General features: G+C 43.0%; 1 protein-coding gene across 9 annotated transcripts in view; it reads left to right on the top strand.

The window, feature by feature from the left end:
- ATXN2 (ataxin 2) overlaps positions 1–19,905 on the top strand; it is a 59,638-nt gene that overhangs the window by 18,507 nt on the left and 21,226 nt on the right. For 5 of the 9 annotated variants that reach the window (XM_054995793.1, XM_054995792.1, XM_054995788.1 and 2 more), the window contains exons 6-14: positions 1,794–1,808; positions 4,448–4,572; positions 5,107–5,198; positions 6,227–6,424; positions 7,181–7,359; positions 9,704–9,913; positions 11,675–11,845; positions 14,389–14,586; positions 15,665–15,775. In XM_054995793.1, coding sequence (XP_054851768.1) covers positions 1,794–1,808; positions 4,448–4,572; positions 5,107–5,198; positions 6,227–6,424; positions 7,181–7,359; positions 9,704–9,913; positions 11,675–11,845; positions 14,389–14,586; positions 15,665–15,775 — 1,299 coding nt within the window. The remainder of the gene's footprint in view (positions 1–1,793; positions 1,809–4,447; positions 4,573–5,106; positions 5,199–6,226; positions 6,425–7,180; positions 7,360–9,703; positions 9,914–11,674; positions 11,846–14,388; positions 14,587–15,664; positions 15,776–19,905) is intronic. The other 4 variants (XM_054995796.1, XM_054995795.1, XM_054995794.1 and 1 more) reach the window with 1 other exon arrangement.

The raw sequence follows: 19,905 nt of genomic DNA, 5'->3' as shown, positions 1-19,905 counted from the left end.
TTGGATTGCTGCTGTTAGTGTCATGGTACCTGAAGAAAAGATTATATGCCTTGTAATTTTTGAGGTTTGAAAGGGAGGGAAAGCTGGTGTGTTAACTGCATTCTATCGAATGCATAGCCACATTGTGGAATAACATTATGGAATCACACAGTGGGGTGGTGGCAGCTATTTTAAACTTAATCTGGGCCTTTGAGCTCCTTGTCACAGCTGTCTTCATGTTTACAAAATAAATATTTTCAGCCTTTTTTTTTTAGAAAGTGGCGATAGTAAAAGGTATTGGCAGGGAGGTTAAATTAGAGATCAGACTGGACTGGATTTGTAAGGGATAAAAAGGGGCAGGAGGTGGACCAGGTGAGTAAAACCCGGGTTCTCAAGAGGCGGTCAAGGCTTTGAATGCCGTGGGATTAAGAGAAGCTCTTGCAGGTTCTCATGTCAAGATCATACATGCACTTTATGAAAAATAAATGTTAGCATATTAAGAATCTGAAAAGGGGGGACTTTTTGATTTCCTAGTTTTTTGACAGGGAGCCAGTGTTCCTTGATACACTTGGGTTAGGCTGCCAATACTGTCTTTCAAATAAAGCCCAGAGTCCAGAACAATGCTTGCTAAAATTAGTTTACATGGTGGGTATCTCAGCTGTAGAGGAAGCAATTTAGCAGTCCTGTGTGTGTGTTTGTGTGTGTGTGTGTGTGTGTGTGTGTGTGTGTGTGCCTGCTAAGTAACATCTGAGGCTTTCTTGGACTGGTTTAACAGGAAGCTCTATTAAATAACAAAGGAATTCCTGAGGGTCTAGTGGAGTGTATGTTTGTGTTTGCATGGGTGGGGGAAGAGCTAAATGCTGGCATTCCTAGCAAAGAAGGTTCTTGGGGCTTAACTTGCATTCTTGGAAGAAGGCATGGGCCCCCAATGCTTTCTCAAGAATGGGTAAGCATGAGTGCGTTTGCACATTTACAGATCCATATGTACTGGAATACCTGGGGTAGATTTTGTCAGTCTTTTTATTTTTCACCTTTTATGAGAACAGGAAGTACAGGACAGCTGACTGTTCTTGCATTAAAAATCTGTGCTGTGAACAGTGCCCAGATATGGTGAATGCAGAAGAAGCTTGTTCTGCTTACGACCATTGTGTCAAAGAACACTCATTCCTGGCCCTCTGAATTCCTCCTGACCTAGTGGATCAGATTTGACAAAATGGGAAAGGATGTGTATATGTATCAGTTGATTCACTATATAAAGTTATATTCCTGGACTATTGTTAAGCCCTGAGTCCCAGTCTAATGTGGACATAGCTAACTATAATTCATTAAATTAATAGTTCTTTGGATCTTTAAGACCTTGTATTGTCTGATGAATGTGCTGGATTCTGGGACTTGTGGCACAATTATGGCTTGTGTTTTGGTTTAATCAGCTCTGGTATTGGGGCAAACCTTTGCTGTTAGTGTTAAAGCAATTCTGTTTTATTACGGTACCTCTCTGTTTTCTAGCATTTAGCCATGCAGCAAAGACAAACTGCCTCTGCTGTTGATGTTTGTTTTCTTCAGCGGTGTTCAAATCTTGATGGTTTCTAGAGTATGTATGTGGTTTGGAGGGTAAAGATGTATCCGGATGAATAGGCAACCTGTCCAGATTTTGATGTCATGAACGTCCATCTTTGGAATGTGGGAGGAATAGAAATTAATGGTAAATGTGAAAGAGAATGCAACGTGGCTGTGTAATGCGAAACACCTGAACTTGCGCCTGCGTTACAATCTGACTTATTTTTACTTTCTTTCTCTTCCCATGTTTGTTGTAGTTCCTTCAGAAACAGGTAATTGACTCAGCAGTCTTCTGCTTCTGCACTTTGACTTAGCATAATGCTCTTTTCAAAAAAGAACCCCACATATGTAATGGATGTATTTGTAACTTCAGTTGTTGTAGCTTTTTGGCACTAGAAATCATGCATGCTGCAAGTGGATGAATCAGTATTGGACTATTTGAGTGAGTTTCCCTCTTGGGACTAGATCTGGGCCTTGTACAAACTTCAACTGTTTTTCTTTTCCCCCTTGGAGTGACCATAATATCCCCTTAAATTTATAAAATAGCCAAGAGACTTGGACCCCTTTTGTATTCCCTCAACAAAGGGTAAGAGGATGTGCGAGTTACATTTACTTTCTTCGGCCCTTTCAGGCCTCACCTGGAGGAGGCAGAGGCACGATCTGCCTCCGTAAGAGAGAGGATGAGCTCATGCGGCAGAAGTGCCGAGGAAGGGGGGACCTGGCTCTATAGTGGCAGTTGTTGTTTTAGTTGGGCCGCCCCCCGTGCCTTCAGCCTCTCTCTGTTCAGTGGGTCATCGCTGGTCATACTAGTGACACCTTCATCCTACTTACCGTAGTTTGTGCTTCGGCATTCCATCTATCCTTAAATGTTAAGGTACATTCTCACAATTGCTTAACATGAATAAGTTCCCCCTTAACATCAGGTAATGTCCCTGTAGTGAAAACTGGGTGTTGAGAAGACTTGATCCATTCTTTGGGTCGCTGTTCATGGGTATAGTGGGGGTCCCAACCCCTCGAGTGACTGGGAATGGAACTGGAGGGGTGATCGCTTCATTCTCCCCCTGCCCCCACCCCACCCCACCCTTGGGTCTTTTAATGTAAAATACAAGAATCTTATCTTGCATGTGTTATTAAAAATGCCACTTCTGTTTTCAAATTACTGCTATTTTTCTTTTGTGGACTTACAGTGAAATATATGTGGTTCGGGTAGCTCTCAGGAGGAAAGCTGGGATATAAATGCTTTTAAAAAAAATTTAAATGAAAAACAGACATAGAAAGTTTTTCCAGTTGGTCATCTTTATAATTGGTTTATTATGTGGAGAATTAATTCACGGATATAAAAGCATTGCCTTTTTCAGCACTGAGTGACATGTCTTATGTGTACTCTGATTTGTAGCAAGAACCAGATCTGAGCAAAAATGTTTTTTAAAAAAATCTCTTCTGTGGATGTTCTGTTATTTGGCCATCAGAGAAACTTGTGTTTCTGTTTCTCATATTGTTTGTGAGCTGTGAGTAGGATCTTTTCAACTAAATAAGTTCTGGGTGTGTTCTTTTCCTAGAGGCTTTACAAGATGTGGAGTTTTGTTTCAAGCCCCTACTAAGAGAGACTATATGGAATATATTCATATAATCTTACGAGAGATCATAGATATGTGAAACCTGGAGTTCAAGTGTTAAACACATTTGAGGTCCTCTCACAGACTTAATAATAGTCCTTAGCATTTATATTGCACTTTCAGTTTCTGAAGTGTTCTATGAACCTTATCTTGGAATTCTTTAACAAGCCAATATTGTTTGCACATGATTTTAGGGGAGTTATAACTCCTCCCACCCCCCAGCATAGTGTTGGGGACTAGTAGCAAAAACCGTAGTATAAATGCTGTTTTTTTTAAAAAAAAAACCTTAAAAGTAGTGGGTTTGGAAGCTCCCTAGTGCCACAGTACTGTAGCTTTTCAGGGAGCCTTGGGAGTCATCAAGAAATTATTAGGGGTTTCCCCATGAGAGGATCAGTAATAGTCAGCAAGCTTCCTTTAGCCAACATATCTAATCTTACCACTGCACTGCACAGGTACAGGAAAGTGTGTACGTGCCTTAGGCCAACACTTCGTTCATTCAAAGCAGTTATGAGATTCGGAAGGTGTGGGTGGTAGCCTAGTGCATGCCCCAGAATGCCCTGCAGTGTTGCAGGTATTCTGTGAGAGACAGCTGAGACCCCGCTGGACTCCATAGCATGAAGGTTTGGGGTCGAGCAGCCCAACAGCACCTTCTGGTACTGGTCAGCTAGGAGGGAATGAAATCATCAGCCAATACACGTTCTGCCCAGACCGTCCCACGCCACTCAACCTAGCGACGAAGGTACCATGGCTAATGGTACTGAAAGGTGCTGAAAGATCCAGGAGAACCAGAGTCAGCAGGATCATGGGACTCCCCCTGGCAAATGTCATCAATCTGGACACTCAAGGCAGTTTCAGTTCTAAAAAAGGGCAGTAACCAGATTGAAATGGGCCCAGGTAAAGCGTTTCATCTAGGAAAGCCTGGAGTTGCGAAACTACCTTCCACTAGAGAACTTCTTTCCAATTGGCGAGATTAAGAACCAGCTTGTAATTGGGGGAGTGCTTGGGTCCAGGGAGAGCCACTTTCTGAAGTGGTCTCATGACTGTCTCCTTTAAGATAGTGAGAACCCCCCGCTCCCTGAATGTGCTATTTACTGTCTCCCAGACCCAGCTGGCTAGTCTCTGGCATAGTATAATAAGCCAAGAAGGACAAAGGAAGGGTCTCGTGTGTGACAGAAAGAGAGCTCCCACACTGATCTGCTCTAAAATTAAGCAGAATAAGAATCTACTGAAGGAGGTGAGCTTCAGTAGATCACTAGATTCACACTTCTTTCTTATTTTTGTTTTTTTAATTGTAGATGCTTTTACTGATTCTGCAATCAGTGCTAAAGTGAATGGTGAACACAAAGAGAAGGATCTTGAACCTTGGGATGGTGGTGAAGGTTCCACTGCAGAGGAACTTGAAGCATTAGAAACTGATGTTGTAAGTACATGATGCCTTACATCAGCAGGATGGGTGGAGTCTGCAGCAAAAATGTCCAGAAAGCACATTGTTATTGGTTTTCACCCCTACTGTCCCTGAGAGGTTGTTCCAGAGGATCCCCCCCCCACACACACGCACACACATACAAAATCAGGTAAAACTGAGCTTCTTTGAATTTAGCTTTGAAATGAAGGTGCCCATTTGAAAACAAACTATGTGGATCTATTAATGAAGTCTTCTCCAGTTTTGAGAGAATTACAGTTTTGGAACTTCTGAGTGAAGCGATTACAGAATTCTGCCGCTCTTGTCACCTTTACAGCTGGGCAGGGAAGATTTACTTTAAATTTCTCCGTTCCCATGGGTAACAATGCATATGGGACTTAGCTGTGCCGCAACAGTGCTTCGTAGAAAGTGGCTCAAAGATGTCCAGGATGCAACTTCTGATTGCAAAGTAAAAAGAGACTTCTTTAAAATTGTGGAAACGTGCTTGCTGCATTTGTGCCATTTTGAGACCCAAGCTTTTCCTCCCTGTAGTCTAATGGATGGGATCCCAATGACATGTTTCGATACAATGAAGAAAACTACGGCGTAGTGTCGACTTATGACAGCAGTTTATCTTCATATACGTAAGTTGCAATAAATGTTTTGTACTGGTGTCTTCTGGCTCATCGTGTCTCCACAGGCATCTTTTCTCAGAGCCATAGCCTGGTGTGCTGGAGAAAGTCCCTGTCCCCTACTACCTAGGAAAAATGGGGGCATGGGTCTTCTGAAACCAGCCTCCTATACAAACAGGCTAAACTTTCCAGGAGAGAGAGTAAAAAAAGAATGGTATGGTTTGAACATCTGTCAGCAGGTCCTAGTTGTATATAAATTTGAATGAATAGTTCAGAATGAGAAAAGGATGTTTTTGGAATAAGGTCTGTTCTGCTATCTCGAGTCCTTCTTAATAAGTTCTGTATTTGACAGTTAGCTTGCTTAGCAAAAAGGTTAGTGCGTCCTTTGCAGCATTGTGTGTGTTGATATTTTAATTTACTTTGTTTTTGACTTGTTAAGTTTTAAGTGGCTCAAGAGAACTAACCCAGCATCAGATGAGTTAGAACAGAACCTTTCTCCACAATGACCTTGGGGGGGGGGGGAGACCTTATAGGGAATTTGTATATGGGTGAACATTCAGAGGTGGCATCTCCCACCTGTAGCTGGAAGTAGTGAGGTCTACTTACCACCTCATTCCAGTACCTCTAGAGACTTAGTGTATTTGACAGCTGCCACATTATCCTTCCATCACTAATGGTAGGAGCCCTTCTCTGACACACAGCTGTGAATCATGACTGGTCTTCCCTTGAAATGTCCAAATGCTAGGACATGTTGGGTATGCTTAAAGATATATACCCTTGCAGGATACCTGATGTGGCCCATGAAACCTTGACAGTGCTGTGCTTGAACTGAGTGTGCATTCTAGAATACTCTTCAGAATTCTCTGTATTGTACAGGGGTTCCTTTGCAGACAGGTCAATGAGAGCAGGGCTTTCCCAAGACAAATGTAAAAAACCACTGGCATAAAACATTACCTCATTGCAAACACTTTCCTTGAGGAGTATATGCCTTGAAATCAATCTTTCCCCTTTTCCCCTCCTTTCCCTCTTCCCCCTTCTAGGGTGCCCTTAGAGAGGGATAACTCCGAAGAATTTTTAAAGCGGGAAGCCAGAGCAACCCAGTTGGCAGAAGAAATTGAATCAAGTACTCAGTACAAAGCTCGGGCTGCTTTGGAAAATGATGACCGGTCAGAGGAAGAAAAATACACAGCTGTTCAAAGAAATGTGAATGAACGAGAGGGCCATAGTGTGACAAACAGGTATTTTGGAATCATTGCACTAACATATAGCTGAGAAACATTTTGGTTGCTGAACTAAATCCAATCAGCTTGATTGTTAATTTATTTGCTGTGTGGGAATCAAAAGCCCAAAAATTACTGTACCAGTCAAAGCTTTTTCTGTCTATGAAAATGTTTTTGTGTGTGAACTCATCTGGATTTGCATGTTTGGGGTATTGCATATGACATGTAATCTCTGTTGAGTCCAGTTTGAATCCTATCAGAAGATTGGCCTCCTGTGTTGCAAGACAGGTTCCTCCATTTTCCTTATGATTCTGGATAAAAATCTTCTTGGTTTTCATTTCTTTAATTTGCTTTGTCACATATTAGTGCTTTTGAATAGTGATCTGATGTATTTAACCATAAGTGAACGTGATCTGATGTTACTCTACATTCTGGTGGTCCATTCTCAAGAGTTTGCCCCCATGTAACTCTGTAGTACCTTTTCCCTATAAATACCCTTCAAAACTTGGGCATTTAAATCTCTTGGTGCCTTTTCTTGGCTGCCAAGGGATCATATGCACTGCCTTCTCTTCTGCTATGAAATAATATAATGAATGTAAAAATGGTTTGCTTTGTATAGTTTGCAGCACCAATGCCTTGAATTAAAAGATGCCATGTTCCTCTGTTTCTAACATTTTAGTCGTTTCCCTGCCCTTTGTTTTGCACTGCAGAAGAATGGAGCAGAGGGTTTAGCTCTTGGCTGACGTCGTGTTGAGTGTTTCCTATCTCTTTCAGGGAGAGCAAATACATTCCACCTGGACAGCGGAGTAGGGATGCCCTGTCCTGGGGACCTGGAAGGCAGAATTCACCAAGGATAGGCCAGTCTGGATCAGGCCCCCCAATTTCAAGGTCCGGGTCTCATTCATCGGACTACAGTTCTAGTTCTGGAGCAGACCAAAGAGTAGTTAATGGAGGCAAGTATCCATCGTGACTTTTAAGGGCAAGCTCTTGTGCATGATGGTTGTTATGTGAGCTCTGTGGTGGTGGTTCTTTGAAGTAGCCTATCATAATGCACCCCACCACTAAAAGAGTAAGAACTGTAGCTGCTTAGATAGAGCTGTACCATTTGGAAGAAATGGTCCACATTTTCTTGCCCTGCACAGGTCCTGCCCACATCAGCGCTATTTTCCTGTGGTCAGCCTCTTGCAGCTGCCATTTTCTCTGCTGTGCCACCAGATGACATTTTTTAAAGAACTGTAATTGCTATAGGGTTGTGACACTATAATACTATCATAATTACCAGTCTTTTAAAATAGCCCTCTGGTGGTGTGGTAGGAAAAAATGAAGGGAAAATTGTAGCCACGAGGGACTAGCCGAGGAAAGTGCACAGAGCACTATGTGGAAATTCAGTTGTGCAGACCTTTACATTCTCTGTGGTGATGAAAGCAACATGGAGAATGCTTGCTTTGTGGAAGCAGGCTGTGTTGCCAGGGAATTTTACTGTTACTCCCGGCTTAAGCATTGAAATAGGAATGGATCTGATACAAGGAAGAATAGTCCAGCCAGGAAGAATAGAGCCAGTTTGGTGTAGTGGTTAAGAGCATGGGACTCTGATCTGGAGAACCAGGTTTGATTCCCCACTCCTCCACTTGAAGCCAGCTGGGTGACCTTGGGTCAGTCACAGCTCTCTGGAGCAGCTCCTCCCACCTCACAGGGTGTTTTGTTGTGGGGATAATAATGACATACTTTGTAAACCGCTCTGAATGGCCATTAAGTTGTCCTGAAGGGCGGTATATAAATCGAATGTTACTATTATTAATCTTCTCTTCAGTATGATCAATTTGTGTACTGTACATACCGATGCCACCTTGTGATACCTACTGCCAACTTGATTGCTCTGGGAATCAGTTAATAATGCATGCATCAGTATTGCAATTTTGAAGGAGTTAACTTTCAAAATTGGTGAAAAGAAGCTGTAACAAATGGTATACTGAAATACAGGATTGGGGCATTTTATTGCATTATAAAGGGTATACATTTTTCAAAATTAACCTTTCTCCATTGTGAGACTGGGGAGAGGAGTTCTGGATTGTGAAATTATTTAAAGCAAGTGGCATTTTATAGGCCTTTTGACTGGCAGCATGTATAGCTGGTCAGAAGAGTTGTTTGACCCCCATAAGCTAAAATTCAGGGTCCAACATTCCCAGCTCAGCTGTGCATCCTGTGCCCTCAGTTTTAGAGTGAGGTGGGTGGTCATGAGAATCAGGCCTCTTGAACTTCCTCCACCCACTTACTGATTTGCCATCTAGATTATTTTTCACACAATAAGGAAAGAAGTTTTTCTCTTCTGAGTCCCTCACTGAATGGAGCACCACCTAGATGCTCGACAGTGCTCATCCTTCCTTTGCTTTCTGTGTGCCAAATATTCAGATAATGTGCAATACCAAAGGAAGCTAGTTTGGGTTTGAAAATAACGCCCTTCAGGGCACGCTATAAGCCATGGGCAAATTTGATGAAATTGAAGCTTGTTTCCTGACTCTGTTTCTCCAAAATGATGAGTGAATCCTTTATTCAGTCAGCACAATGAAAATGCTGTTTTAACGAAATAGCTATCTGCTTTGACATCCGCATCTGAATAGTTGCCATAGAAAAGAGCAAGAGTCCAGTAGCACCTGTAAGACTAACAAAATTGGTGGTAGAGCATGAGCCTTCATGAGCCACAGCTCACTTCTTCAGATACTTCTTCAGCCATGGCTCATGAAAGTTCCTACCCAACCACAAATTTTGTTAGTCTTATAGGTGCTACTGGACTCTTGCTCTTTTCTGCTGCTACAGACAGACGAACACAGTCAGCTACCCATCTTGAATAGCTCCTGTGCCACATAACATGGATTGTCCAGTTGCATGTGCTGGATGGTTTGTCCGCTAAGAATGGGGCACACTAATTGTTTAGGCTTGCCTTGCTGCTAGTGGCATTGTACACAGCTATCCACAAGACAACACGTGTAGTAGTAGTGTCAACAGGGCGCCCTGTATGCCCGCCGTCTGATCTGGGCTTCCTGACTAGTTTAAAACCCTGAATTTAAACCATTGGGGAGCTCGGCAGTTGTAACAAATTTTATTTCTGGAAAGTGGGTAGAATAATGCAGAATTCTACTTTATCATGTTGGTGTCCTTCTGAGTCTATAGACATCCCCCAATGGGTTTAAAGAAGTATGAGAAATCATTTTTGTCATTTTTTTTACTTTTTTTCTGTTTTCCCCCCATAATTTTTTTCTTTAGTTTTTATGCTTTCCTTCATATCATTTGTTCTGTCAGGTGTTCCCTGGCCATCGCCTTGCCCATCTCCTTCCTCTCGCCCACCTTCTCGCTACCAGTCAGCTCCCAACTCTCTTCCACCTCGGGCAGCCACCCCTACGAGGCCGCCCTCCAGGCCCCCCTCGCGGCCCTCCAGGCCCCCGTCTCACCCCTCTGCTCATGGCTCTCCAGCTCCTGTCTCTACTATGCCTAAACGCATGTCTTCAGAAGGTACAAATACCACCGTTTTGGTTCATGAGTTCTCGTTTGCCTTTGTGTTTTCCCCGCCTTCTCTTGTGAGTTCAAGTGACTACAGAATTGTTCCTTCTTCATTACTGAACATATAATTTGTGTACTTTTTGTATTAAAATCCCCTTGTTTTAGATAATTATTTCTATTAACTTTTTATTTTAAAGAATTTTTTTTTTACTAAAAATCAAGCGTAGCTGTGTCCCAGTCCTGAAGCTTTATTTATTTATTATTTATTTATTTCAAATTTCTATTCCGCCCTCCCCCACAAGTGGGCTCAGGGCGGATAACAACATATTAAAATACAATAAAAATTCATCTACATGGAAAAATAAGTTAAGCTTCCTAGCAGTCCTTTAATATTCGATGAAGTCCAGGCTGACAAAACACTTGCAATTCCTTACCCCATTGGTCATAACTATGATTAAGAGTTGCTGCACATGGTTAAAGTTTACTGAGCCTCGCTTATAGCCGGAGTTTGATGCTGGCTTCTTAGCAAACATTAAGTAAGAGCCGGTGCAATGTAGTACTTTTTGTACCAGACTGTGACTAGGGGGCTCTCATGTCTACCTGGCCATACCCGTGAAGCCCTCTGAGTGACCTTGGGCCAGGTGCCCCCCGTCTCTCAGCCTAACCCATTTCACAGAGATGCTGGGGACATCTGGAGGAGTAGGAGGAGTCGTGTGTGCGGCTCTGAACTCTCCCAGGAAGGGCAGAATGAAAAATCCAATGATCATGGGTTCAAGTTAGTCCAGTGTAACTTTTAGCTGCTGTTAAGGGGTGGGGGAGGGGGGTTTATGTGTCCTGTGGGAGGAAGTGGAATGGGTGGAGGAAGCAGATGGTCCTGAGGGATCCGAAGGAGTCGGGAGTCCCATATCTGAATTGTCTCATTGTGGCTAATGGTGGAGGGTTTTGCCTTGGACAGTGTTTGCTTCCCTCTTGGTTCATAAATCAATTTTAAAAATCCAGATTGCATCCATTGCAAATCCTCCTTTCAGGCAACTGTGTTGCAGGAGAAGAGTAAGAATGGAATGAAAATAATTATGTTTGTAGGTTCGATTTGACATTGTGGCTCCTCTAAGCCTGTTCAGTAGATTGATCAATTTCAATTCTGTCCAATTCTGAGGATCTTGACCAGTTATGAGGGCTTTGTGTACTGTGAACCTGAGGCCGTAGGCCGTTTGCATCATGGCTGTATCGTTTGATGAATATGGTGGATGCAAAAAACATGCTGGGTGTGTGTGTGTGTTGCCCTCATTTTAAAATACTGTGAAAATGTATAACACGACAGTGTTTGACATGTAAGAATTTAGGAACCACAAGAATTGAAAACATAATACATTGAAACTTTTTGGTTTTTTCCCCTTAATTTGCGTTTTTACCATCACGTTTTCCAACTTCCATCGGAATGGTTAGACTTTTCTACCTAAAAACACACAGGTTGGGATTGGGTGGAATCTTTAGTGAGAGTTTGTGGGCCAAGATGAAATTACCTTGAAATTCTCTCAGTTGTGTTCATGAGCATCTCCCATTTAATGGGACTGAGAGTGCTAGTGACTGTTAAGACCCATATTAAACAAAAAAAAGGCTGTTTTTTTAAAAAAACTGTTATGAGATATTAAATATAAGTAGTGTTTAAATCTTGCTTTGTCATTGGGATTTCATTGGGGGGGGGAAAGACTTTGTGTAATATTCACAGTTTAGGGTGTGTGTGTGTGTGTGCGTATGTACTCCCTTTTCCAGGCCCTCCACGGATGTCTCCTAAGGCACAAAGGCACCCTCGGGGCCACAGAGTCTCCACGGGGAGGGGTACGATTTCAAGCGGCCTAGAATTTGTTCCTGGAGAAACTGTTGCATCTGCATCGGCAAGAGGCAGCCCTTCAGGTGGGACGTGGTCATCTGTAGTCAGTGGGGGTAAGTAAAGCTCAGCTGCCTGCAGAAAGTGGCCTTTTGGTCACTTGGGTCGGATCACTGTTAAAATTTCTAGACAGTGAAGCTTGAGAGCACAATGGGCCTTCTGATGTAAATTACTTAGTAGATGACCGTATGTTGGTTAATCCTTTTTCCTTGTTTCGCCTGCTTGGAAACCAGATCATGATTGGGGATAGCAGAGCTAGATTATCACTTAAAGCACCAAGTGTACTGTTTCTCTCATTTGTCTGGACAGACAGTTTTCACCACTAGATTATATTCCTGTCAGAAATGAGGCCAACAGTCTGTTTGATTGGCACTTTCAGCCAGAGAAAGGGATGTGAAGCTCTAACTGTCTCAGTTCTGCATTGTCTTTTGACCTTTCTTTGGAGTGGCGGCTGGCTTTTCTGTGCCAAAAATTAGAATTCTTAAGCCTAATTTTTGTTTTTAAAACTTCCTGGATTTTCTCTTTCCTCTGTCACATCCTGTCCTAATTTGAGGTAGCCAGGTGAGTGTAGAAAATGTCAGAGGCATGCTTCCCACAGGTGAGTGGCATAAGTTGCCACTCCATCCATGGGACTGTGATTTTTTTTTCATGGCACAACTGCTAGGTGGAAGATTGGTATTCAGTAGGATTGCCAACAGGACTGGAGAAAAATGTCCTGTGCTTTTAATAGTGTCATAATGTTTAGAAATGGGCAGTTGAAGCTTTTGACGGCATGGTGGTAAATAACATCCCATTAAGCCTAATTAAAGAAGAAGAAGAAGAAGAAGAAGAAGAAGAATGTGCCGTTGAGTTGCAAGTGGCTCATGGCAGACCCCATCCAAGGGGCATTCCAGGCAAGAGATGAACAGAGGTAGCTTGCCATTGCCTTCCTCCGTGTAGCAACCTTAGTCTTCTTTGGTGGTCTCCCATCCAAGTACTGACCATGGTCAACCCTGCTTGGCTCCCATGCTTTCACAAGCTTGGGTTAAAGTAGGCTGCTAAGCCTCAAGTTAAACCCAGTGGAATGTTTCCCTTCGTCAGCAGCTGTTTTTTCCCTCTTAAGCTGGGGTTATATTGCCTGTTTCAGGCTGCATGTTAGATATGTCTGAGGTCCTAGATAGGATTCCTGGAGGTAGGATTCCAGGTTTGAGGTTTCCTTGGTATAAGGTTGTTCGCAGTGAGATTGATGGACCATTAACTTGGCTGTGAATAGTCTCTACAGTGTCTGCTTCAATGCTGTCAGTAGAGATGGGCACGAAACGAACCATGGAACAAAATTCCGGCTGGAACGGTCAGTTCATATTTAAAGAACAACGTGTTCCGTGGGACTGTGTTTTTCCAAACCAAACGAATTTTTCTTACCATTCCATGGCCGGTTCGGACACGTTTGGTCCCAAACACTCCATCGCCCTGTCAACAGTGGAAGTCTTTAGGTTGCCCCCAATCTGAGGCCTCCAGGCTTGATTGGCAGCTATCGCTGCCAACTAGAGAGCTCCCACTCTGGCCCATCCAGCCAGGAAAAGGGGAGGGAGGGTTAGAATCTCTAAGGCAACTGAGGAGATGACCCTTCAGCAGCCATGGTAACACCAATCTCTTCCTCCCAAACCATGGTAGGCAGGTCTTTCTGCCTACCAGAGTGCTCCTGTGTTGTTCAATCTTGGCTTTTCCCATAAATACGGTAAGCCGTGTGATTCCTGGTTTCAGTTTCTCTAGAGTGGGAGAGGGAGGAGAACTTGCTGGCTGGCTGTAATGTTGGGAACTTGGGAGGGATCTTTGGCCTGCACTTCTGGCTGCTGGAAAAGGGGCTGAAAAGCCTCTTTTCTCTTGCTTGCTGCTTTTTCTTACTGGGCACTGGAGAGGTGTTTGGGAAAAGGGTGCTTTTTTCATTTCTTCCCCTCCCCCCATCCTAGTCTTAGCTTTTCACCTCCCCCCCCCTCCACCTAGTGTTAGGTCTTGGAGTAGAATTGTGGTCTTGCTTGACGTCTAGGGGTCCATCACTTCAAATGGAGGCATAAGGCAATTGCCATTGATGGCTCCAATTCTATTGAATGGGACTTCCCCGGGGGCACCAGCCTTGGGGCTCTATAACTCGGAGATCCGTATTGCAATCTTCACGAAACTTGGAGGGTGGCTGGAGGAGAGCCTACTGAAAACTCCCTGTGAATTTGTGCTCTCGAAGCATGAAGGGGGCCATCCTGGCCCCCTCGAACCGGTTCAGGTACCGGTTGAGGTTCGTAAGTTCGTGTTCCGTGAAAATGAACGAACCACGAACCCACCAGTTCGGGAGTTTTTTTGTTCCGTGCCCATCTCTAGCTGTCAGTTACTGAAATGAAGGATTCTTTGGACTGCGTGCCAGGACATACTTCATATTAAACACTTGTTGCTAGGGTGGAGAGACGTGAGGTGTGGATCACAGAAATTTGGGGAATTTCCTAGGTAGCCTTTTGTTAACCATTTTATAAGCTCAATGTAGATATGGTATTAAATTAATGTTTTATTAGTGCAAAACAGCTGTATAGTATTACAGGAGAATATCTTTTTTCCCCTTTGGCATTCTTAGCTCCTAGGTTATCTCCTAAAGCACACAGACCTCGGTCTCCAAGACAAAGCAGTATTGGAGGTGTACCCTCTGGGCCAGCTCTGTCCTCTCCCCAAGCTGCCTCTACTCCAGCAGAGTCTGTAGCATCTCCTGTCCCAGCTGCTTCTCCTACCCCTGCCAGCCCTGCATCCAACAGAGCAGGCACCCCATCTGGTGAAGGTAAAAATCTATTATTTCACCCTATTCCAAACTTGAGTAGAAGCGCAAAAACATGCAATGATCTAAAACAGCTTTTATATTGAAATGGTTAGGGAACAATTATCCACCCACACATTTATTTTTACGCATTTGGTTGGCTCATCATATGTAGTCAGCTTTCTCTCTGTATGTGGGACTCTTTGGGGAGGGAGCTAGTGGCTCTACAGGTATCCATGTAATTTTCACAATGGCTGCTGAAAATTATACTTCTCTATTCTGTTTTCACAAACGTTTAATGACTGGGAAAAGGTTGTTTGTCACTTTCTTCTTTATTGCCAGTAAGTCTGTCTGAGCTTCTTTTGATGGTAAATTAGAGTTCAACATCTTAGTATATTTCAAGCTGAAATAATATAATATGGGAAGTCATTATAATAGGTAAGATATCTGTGCAATTAAAAAGGCATGAATAATCCTAATAATACCTAACATTTCCTAGAAAAATGGCTTTTGTTCTTAATGTATGCAGATTTGGTGAAATCTGGTGGTAACAGAGACTGTCCAGGTTCAGTGCATACTAGAACAAAACTGAGATGACGGGACAGTTGCACAAAAGTTCTTTTGATTGTAGTAATTGACAGCCTACTACTGTGATAACAATAACATCCTCTCTGCCCATTTTCAACAATGATACATGTATTTAATTCTAGGACCTGTCTTGTTTTCTTAGCATGTAGTGTTGTTTTGTAAACCTCTAAAAATCAAATAATCATTTTTTAAAAATCAGATTGCTGTCATAGCTTGGAAGACCCAAAATTAATTTAATTTGCAGGTCCCATTTACACAATACATGGCAAGAAAAATGGCTCTGTTGTGCTGGAAGCCTCCCTCGGTTCAGAATGTCACTTTTCCTCTCCAAAATGGGAAAGAAGCAGGATAATCATGTATGACCTTGTAGGATGTCATGTCACATGGAAATATTCAAGTTTTCTCTTTCTGCTTCCTCCTCATACTGCTCTGATCTGTTGGAGTGTCTTGAAACCTCCAAATAGATTTTTTTTTGAGTGTGTGCCACTAATGGTCCGTTGATTTCCCTTCTTAGCTAAAGATTCCAGGCTTCAGGATCAGAGGCAGAATTCTTCTCCTGCTGGAAACAAAGAAAACCTAAAGCCAAGTGAACTGTCTCCAAACTTTAGCAAACCTGAATGCAAAGGTAGGAATCCTTGATGGTGTGTGCCATGGTCTTCTGAGCACCCATGGGCCATAAATGACAAAGAGCTGCGTGACTGTCCTGTCGACGCCACTGGCCTACATGTATAGAACTCCTTCAAACTAGATGGATTGCAGATATGGGGGCATTTCCTTTGTGGGGAAAAAAGAGAGGAGGCCACACTCAGTGTACCGCAGGGGAATTGTTTATTCCTTCAGAATTAACTTCTGGAAAGCCTGTGTACTATTCAAAGCTTTGTGTAGCTAAGCTTATTTGTATCTTTCATGCCCCTTGAAGCAATATGGAGCTCTTATTCTAAATGCAGTGTTTTTAGCGGCTCATGAATTTCTTGGGAATCTGTTTGGAACTGGAGAAGTATTTCATTTGTATTAATATGCATAAGGATGTGCAACTAAAGCTTCAATAATTGTGCACATGTACTACGGAGTTCTTACTTCTAATGGATGGTTTGTGACTGAGATAGCAGCAAAATAATCTGTGCTGTTATCCTTTCCCATCTCAGGGCACTGCCTCTGTAAGTATTAGTATGTGTGGCCATGTGTATACGATGGCTGTATGAACATCTGCGCCACAGCTCCCTTCCTAGACTGGGCTTGTTAAAAAGGCAGTCTCTTTCACATTTTGCCCTTTGAGCGCTTATTCAGAAGGTGTTTGTGTGCATTCTGGGCAGGTGAAAGAAAAGAGGAGTTGGCTGCTTTCTCCAAGAGGAAGTGAACGTGTAATTTATTAAGCATGTATACCCTGCCTGACAGCCAGAATATTGGTCCTTTGTGGAGCTGCTTATAGTATTATTCATGTCTGCTGGCAAATTAAGGTGCCCTGTTGGATCAGACCAATGATATGTTTAGTCCAGCATCTAGTTTCATACCGTGACCAGCCAGTTACTTTGGAGCGCTGCCAGTCAGGACACCGTGATGATGTCTCCTAGTATTGGGATTCAGAGATGTACTGTTTCTGGACATGGGGATGCTCTTTAGTCATCATGGCTAGTTGCCATTGATGGTCCTGAGACTTCCATGAAGTTGTCTGATCCCCTTTTAAAGCCATCTGTGCTAGTGGCCATCATTACTTCCAGGGTCAGTGAGTTCCACAGTTCAATTACTTGTTGAGTAAAGAAGTGCTTCCTTTGGTCTGTCTTGTATCTATTGTCTGTCAACATTCTTGGCTGCTCCTGAATTCTAAAATTAGGGCAGAAGGAGAAAAAGTTTCCTTTATCTGCCTTCTTCACTTCATGCACAGTTATATACATCTCTGTCATGTTGAGTGATGTGTGTTTTCCAGGAAAAGTATGAATAGGAAGATTTTCCGGAAACGTTTCTGATACTCTATGTAGAGCAGGCCTCAACAGTTCCAGGTCACCATTGTGACATAAAGTTTACTTGAGGCACCTAAGCCTGTAAACTCTATTTACAGAGTTTAAAAGAAAGAAGGGGGAAAGGCAGGGAGTTAACACTTGAAACTTCTAGCACAGACTTAATTTGTTGTTAGGATACAAGCTGTGCTGCAAACAGAGTTCAACTGCTGCTGGCCCTCCTTTGCCTTGGTTTAAAACTGCTGTCTGCTGGCTCAACTGGGGGAAGGCTGAAGGCAGGCAGGTGGCTTGTGCTTGGGAGTGGGCAAGCGTAAGAGGCCTTTCCCCCTAGAGAGGAAGTCTTTTAGTCCAATCTAACTTTCAGTGATGTTGGAATCACTCAGAGCATGAATTAGGGTTGCCAGGTCCCCTTAGTCTCCAGGCGGGACCCTGTGCTTATCTCCCTCATGTTTTCTGCATGCTCCGGTCCCGCGCTGGCACAATGATGTCGATTCCAGGAAGTGATCTCATCATGCAAGGTGGGGAGCACGTGTGCACTTCGCAGCGGGCTGATTTGGGCCCCAAACAGGCCTGAATCAGCCCATTTGGGGATCAAATTGGCCCGCTGCATGCCATTGTTATGCTGGCCCTGGGAGCACATCCAGGAAAGCCTGTTCCCTGTCCTCCAAGTAAGTGATGGCGGGGGGGGGGGGCAAAAGGTGGGAGTTGGGGATCCCCCACTCCCACAAGGGGAATGGGAACTCTAGCACAAATAATAGAGTCGATTGCGAGCAGTTCTATATTCAGGCTTCGTGTACTTAATTATATACACAAGATTATGATCTGGATTTACTGAATCGTTGAAGTGGAGACTTTTGTTTCAAATCTGCCCCCAGCCCCAGACTCCATTCTGGTTGAAAAGATGATAATTTCCTTTACTTCCATTCTAGTTTTGTAGCAGTCCTGCCTTACAACATTAGCTTAATCAAAAAAAAAGTGTGAGTCTGCAAAAGCTTATGTGCAGTAGGAGTCTTTTAGGGTTCTTGCTTTCTTAACATGGCTATCCCCCTAGAACTCACTACTTTAATCTCAGTTTGTTTACATTCAGCTGAATCAAATGGAGGTGTTTTTTTTTAATTACTCAGAAGAGTCAATGAGCATGATGCTTTCCCTGCCCCAAAGCAGCTTATAATCTAAAATTTGAGGCAAGGGAAGTGACTGAGAGAGGGGAGAGAAGATGGAGGGGGGACGGGACTGGGAAAGAATATACGTTCACTCCAATGACCTGTACACGGGTAAGTTCATGCAGGGCAGGGGAAGTAAAGAGTTGTGTGAAAATGTTCAAGTTTTCCAGGAAAACATCCTCACAGGTACAAAACCTTTTACGCCCTATCTGAAGGGGAGAAGCAGCAGCTCTGAATTTTATTCAGGAAGGCATTCCAGAGCACTGGGCCAACTGCAGTAAAGGCCCTGCTCTTCACAGCTAATCACCTCTTGGAGTAGGGCTTGACCTGCTGAATTTAGGGTTGCTCGCTGGAGTGGGGGGAAGTGTCCTGTCCCTTTAACAGAGGCTTAATGTGTGGAAATGGACTGTTAAAGCTTTTTCTGATTACCTGATAAATAATGTCTCATTAATCCTCTATTAAAGGAACAGAATATTTTTCTTCATACTGGTTGGCAACCTCATTTATAACTGAAAAATAGCTTTAAACTTGCTTCATATGACAGTGAAAAAATGTATTTGGTATGGTTCAGTCTGGGCTGCTTAATTTTTGGGTTGGCTCCTAGATTCAAAGAAAATTTGTCAAGGCCTGACAGAGTATGATCTGATTCATTGTATTTATTTCGACTTGTGTTTAACAAACGTTTAAAAAATATCCCATATTTATTTTATGTCCCAATAGCTTGATACCCGTGCTTCGCTACAGTATTTACTTTAAATCCAGTTATAATACTTATGGGTATGTAACATTTTTTTGGTTAGTGTTTTTTTTAGTATAATAGTGTTTTTTGTAGCATAATAGCATAATACCCAAACATCACAAAGGTGTTGGAATAAAGTGAAGAGTGTTGATGGCAAAAACCGATGAAGTGAGTTTCAAAATGTAACTTTTCTCCTTCATCAATGACGAAACTCTACTTAACTCCCTCAAAGAGGCAGGAAAGGGTAAGATTGCTGGTACTTGCCCACTGCTGCTTGGTGCACCTCAGGAGTACAATGTGCATATTTCTTTGCCGCATCTCTAAGTTGCTTCCTCCTTTTAGCATCAGTGTATCGCACAATGTCTGCCAGAAGGCTTCTTGGGGGCAGTAAGAGGTGATGGCTGTGAGAGGTTTGAGGTGAAGTTGGACTGAGGGGGGGGGGATGATGTGATGAGCACTTCAGCAGGTTCATGTGAGAGGTTTGCATCGAAATGGCCCCTAGAAAGGGCCTGTCTCTCCATGAACATTTAAAAACTCAGTTGCCATACTGACTTTTATATAAAATCCCTGTTCAGGAGTCTTGTACCATCTTTCTTCAACTGTCTGCAGTTTCCTTTACCTGATTTTTCCCTCAGAACATAGAGTTCTACAGCTGACCAATTGGTTGGTGCGTGCGTGCGTGCATGCGTGCGTGCAAGCAGCAGGCAGAAGCCCAGATTTCATGTTTCTAGATCCAGGGGTTTGGGCTGGGTGTTGATGAGTCAGTCGGGACACTTGTCTTTATATAGAGAAAATAGCAATAAATACTTGAACTAAAATATTTGTTTAGGAAAAATTGAACTATGTGGTTTGAATATTATTCCAGAATATTATTTAAACAAATTCAAAGTTTTTGTGG

This window comes from Eublepharis macularius, chromosome 13 (genome assembly GCF_028583425.1).
Source record: "Eublepharis macularius isolate TG4126 chromosome 13, MPM_Emac_v1.0, whole genome shotgun sequence".
In the NCBI taxonomy this organism is placed as follows: Eukaryota; Metazoa; Chordata; class Lepidosauria; order Squamata; family Eublepharidae; genus Eublepharis; species Eublepharis macularius.
The sequence above is the reverse complement of the archived record's forward strand: the minus strand, read 5'-3'. Positions and strand labels throughout refer to the sequence as shown.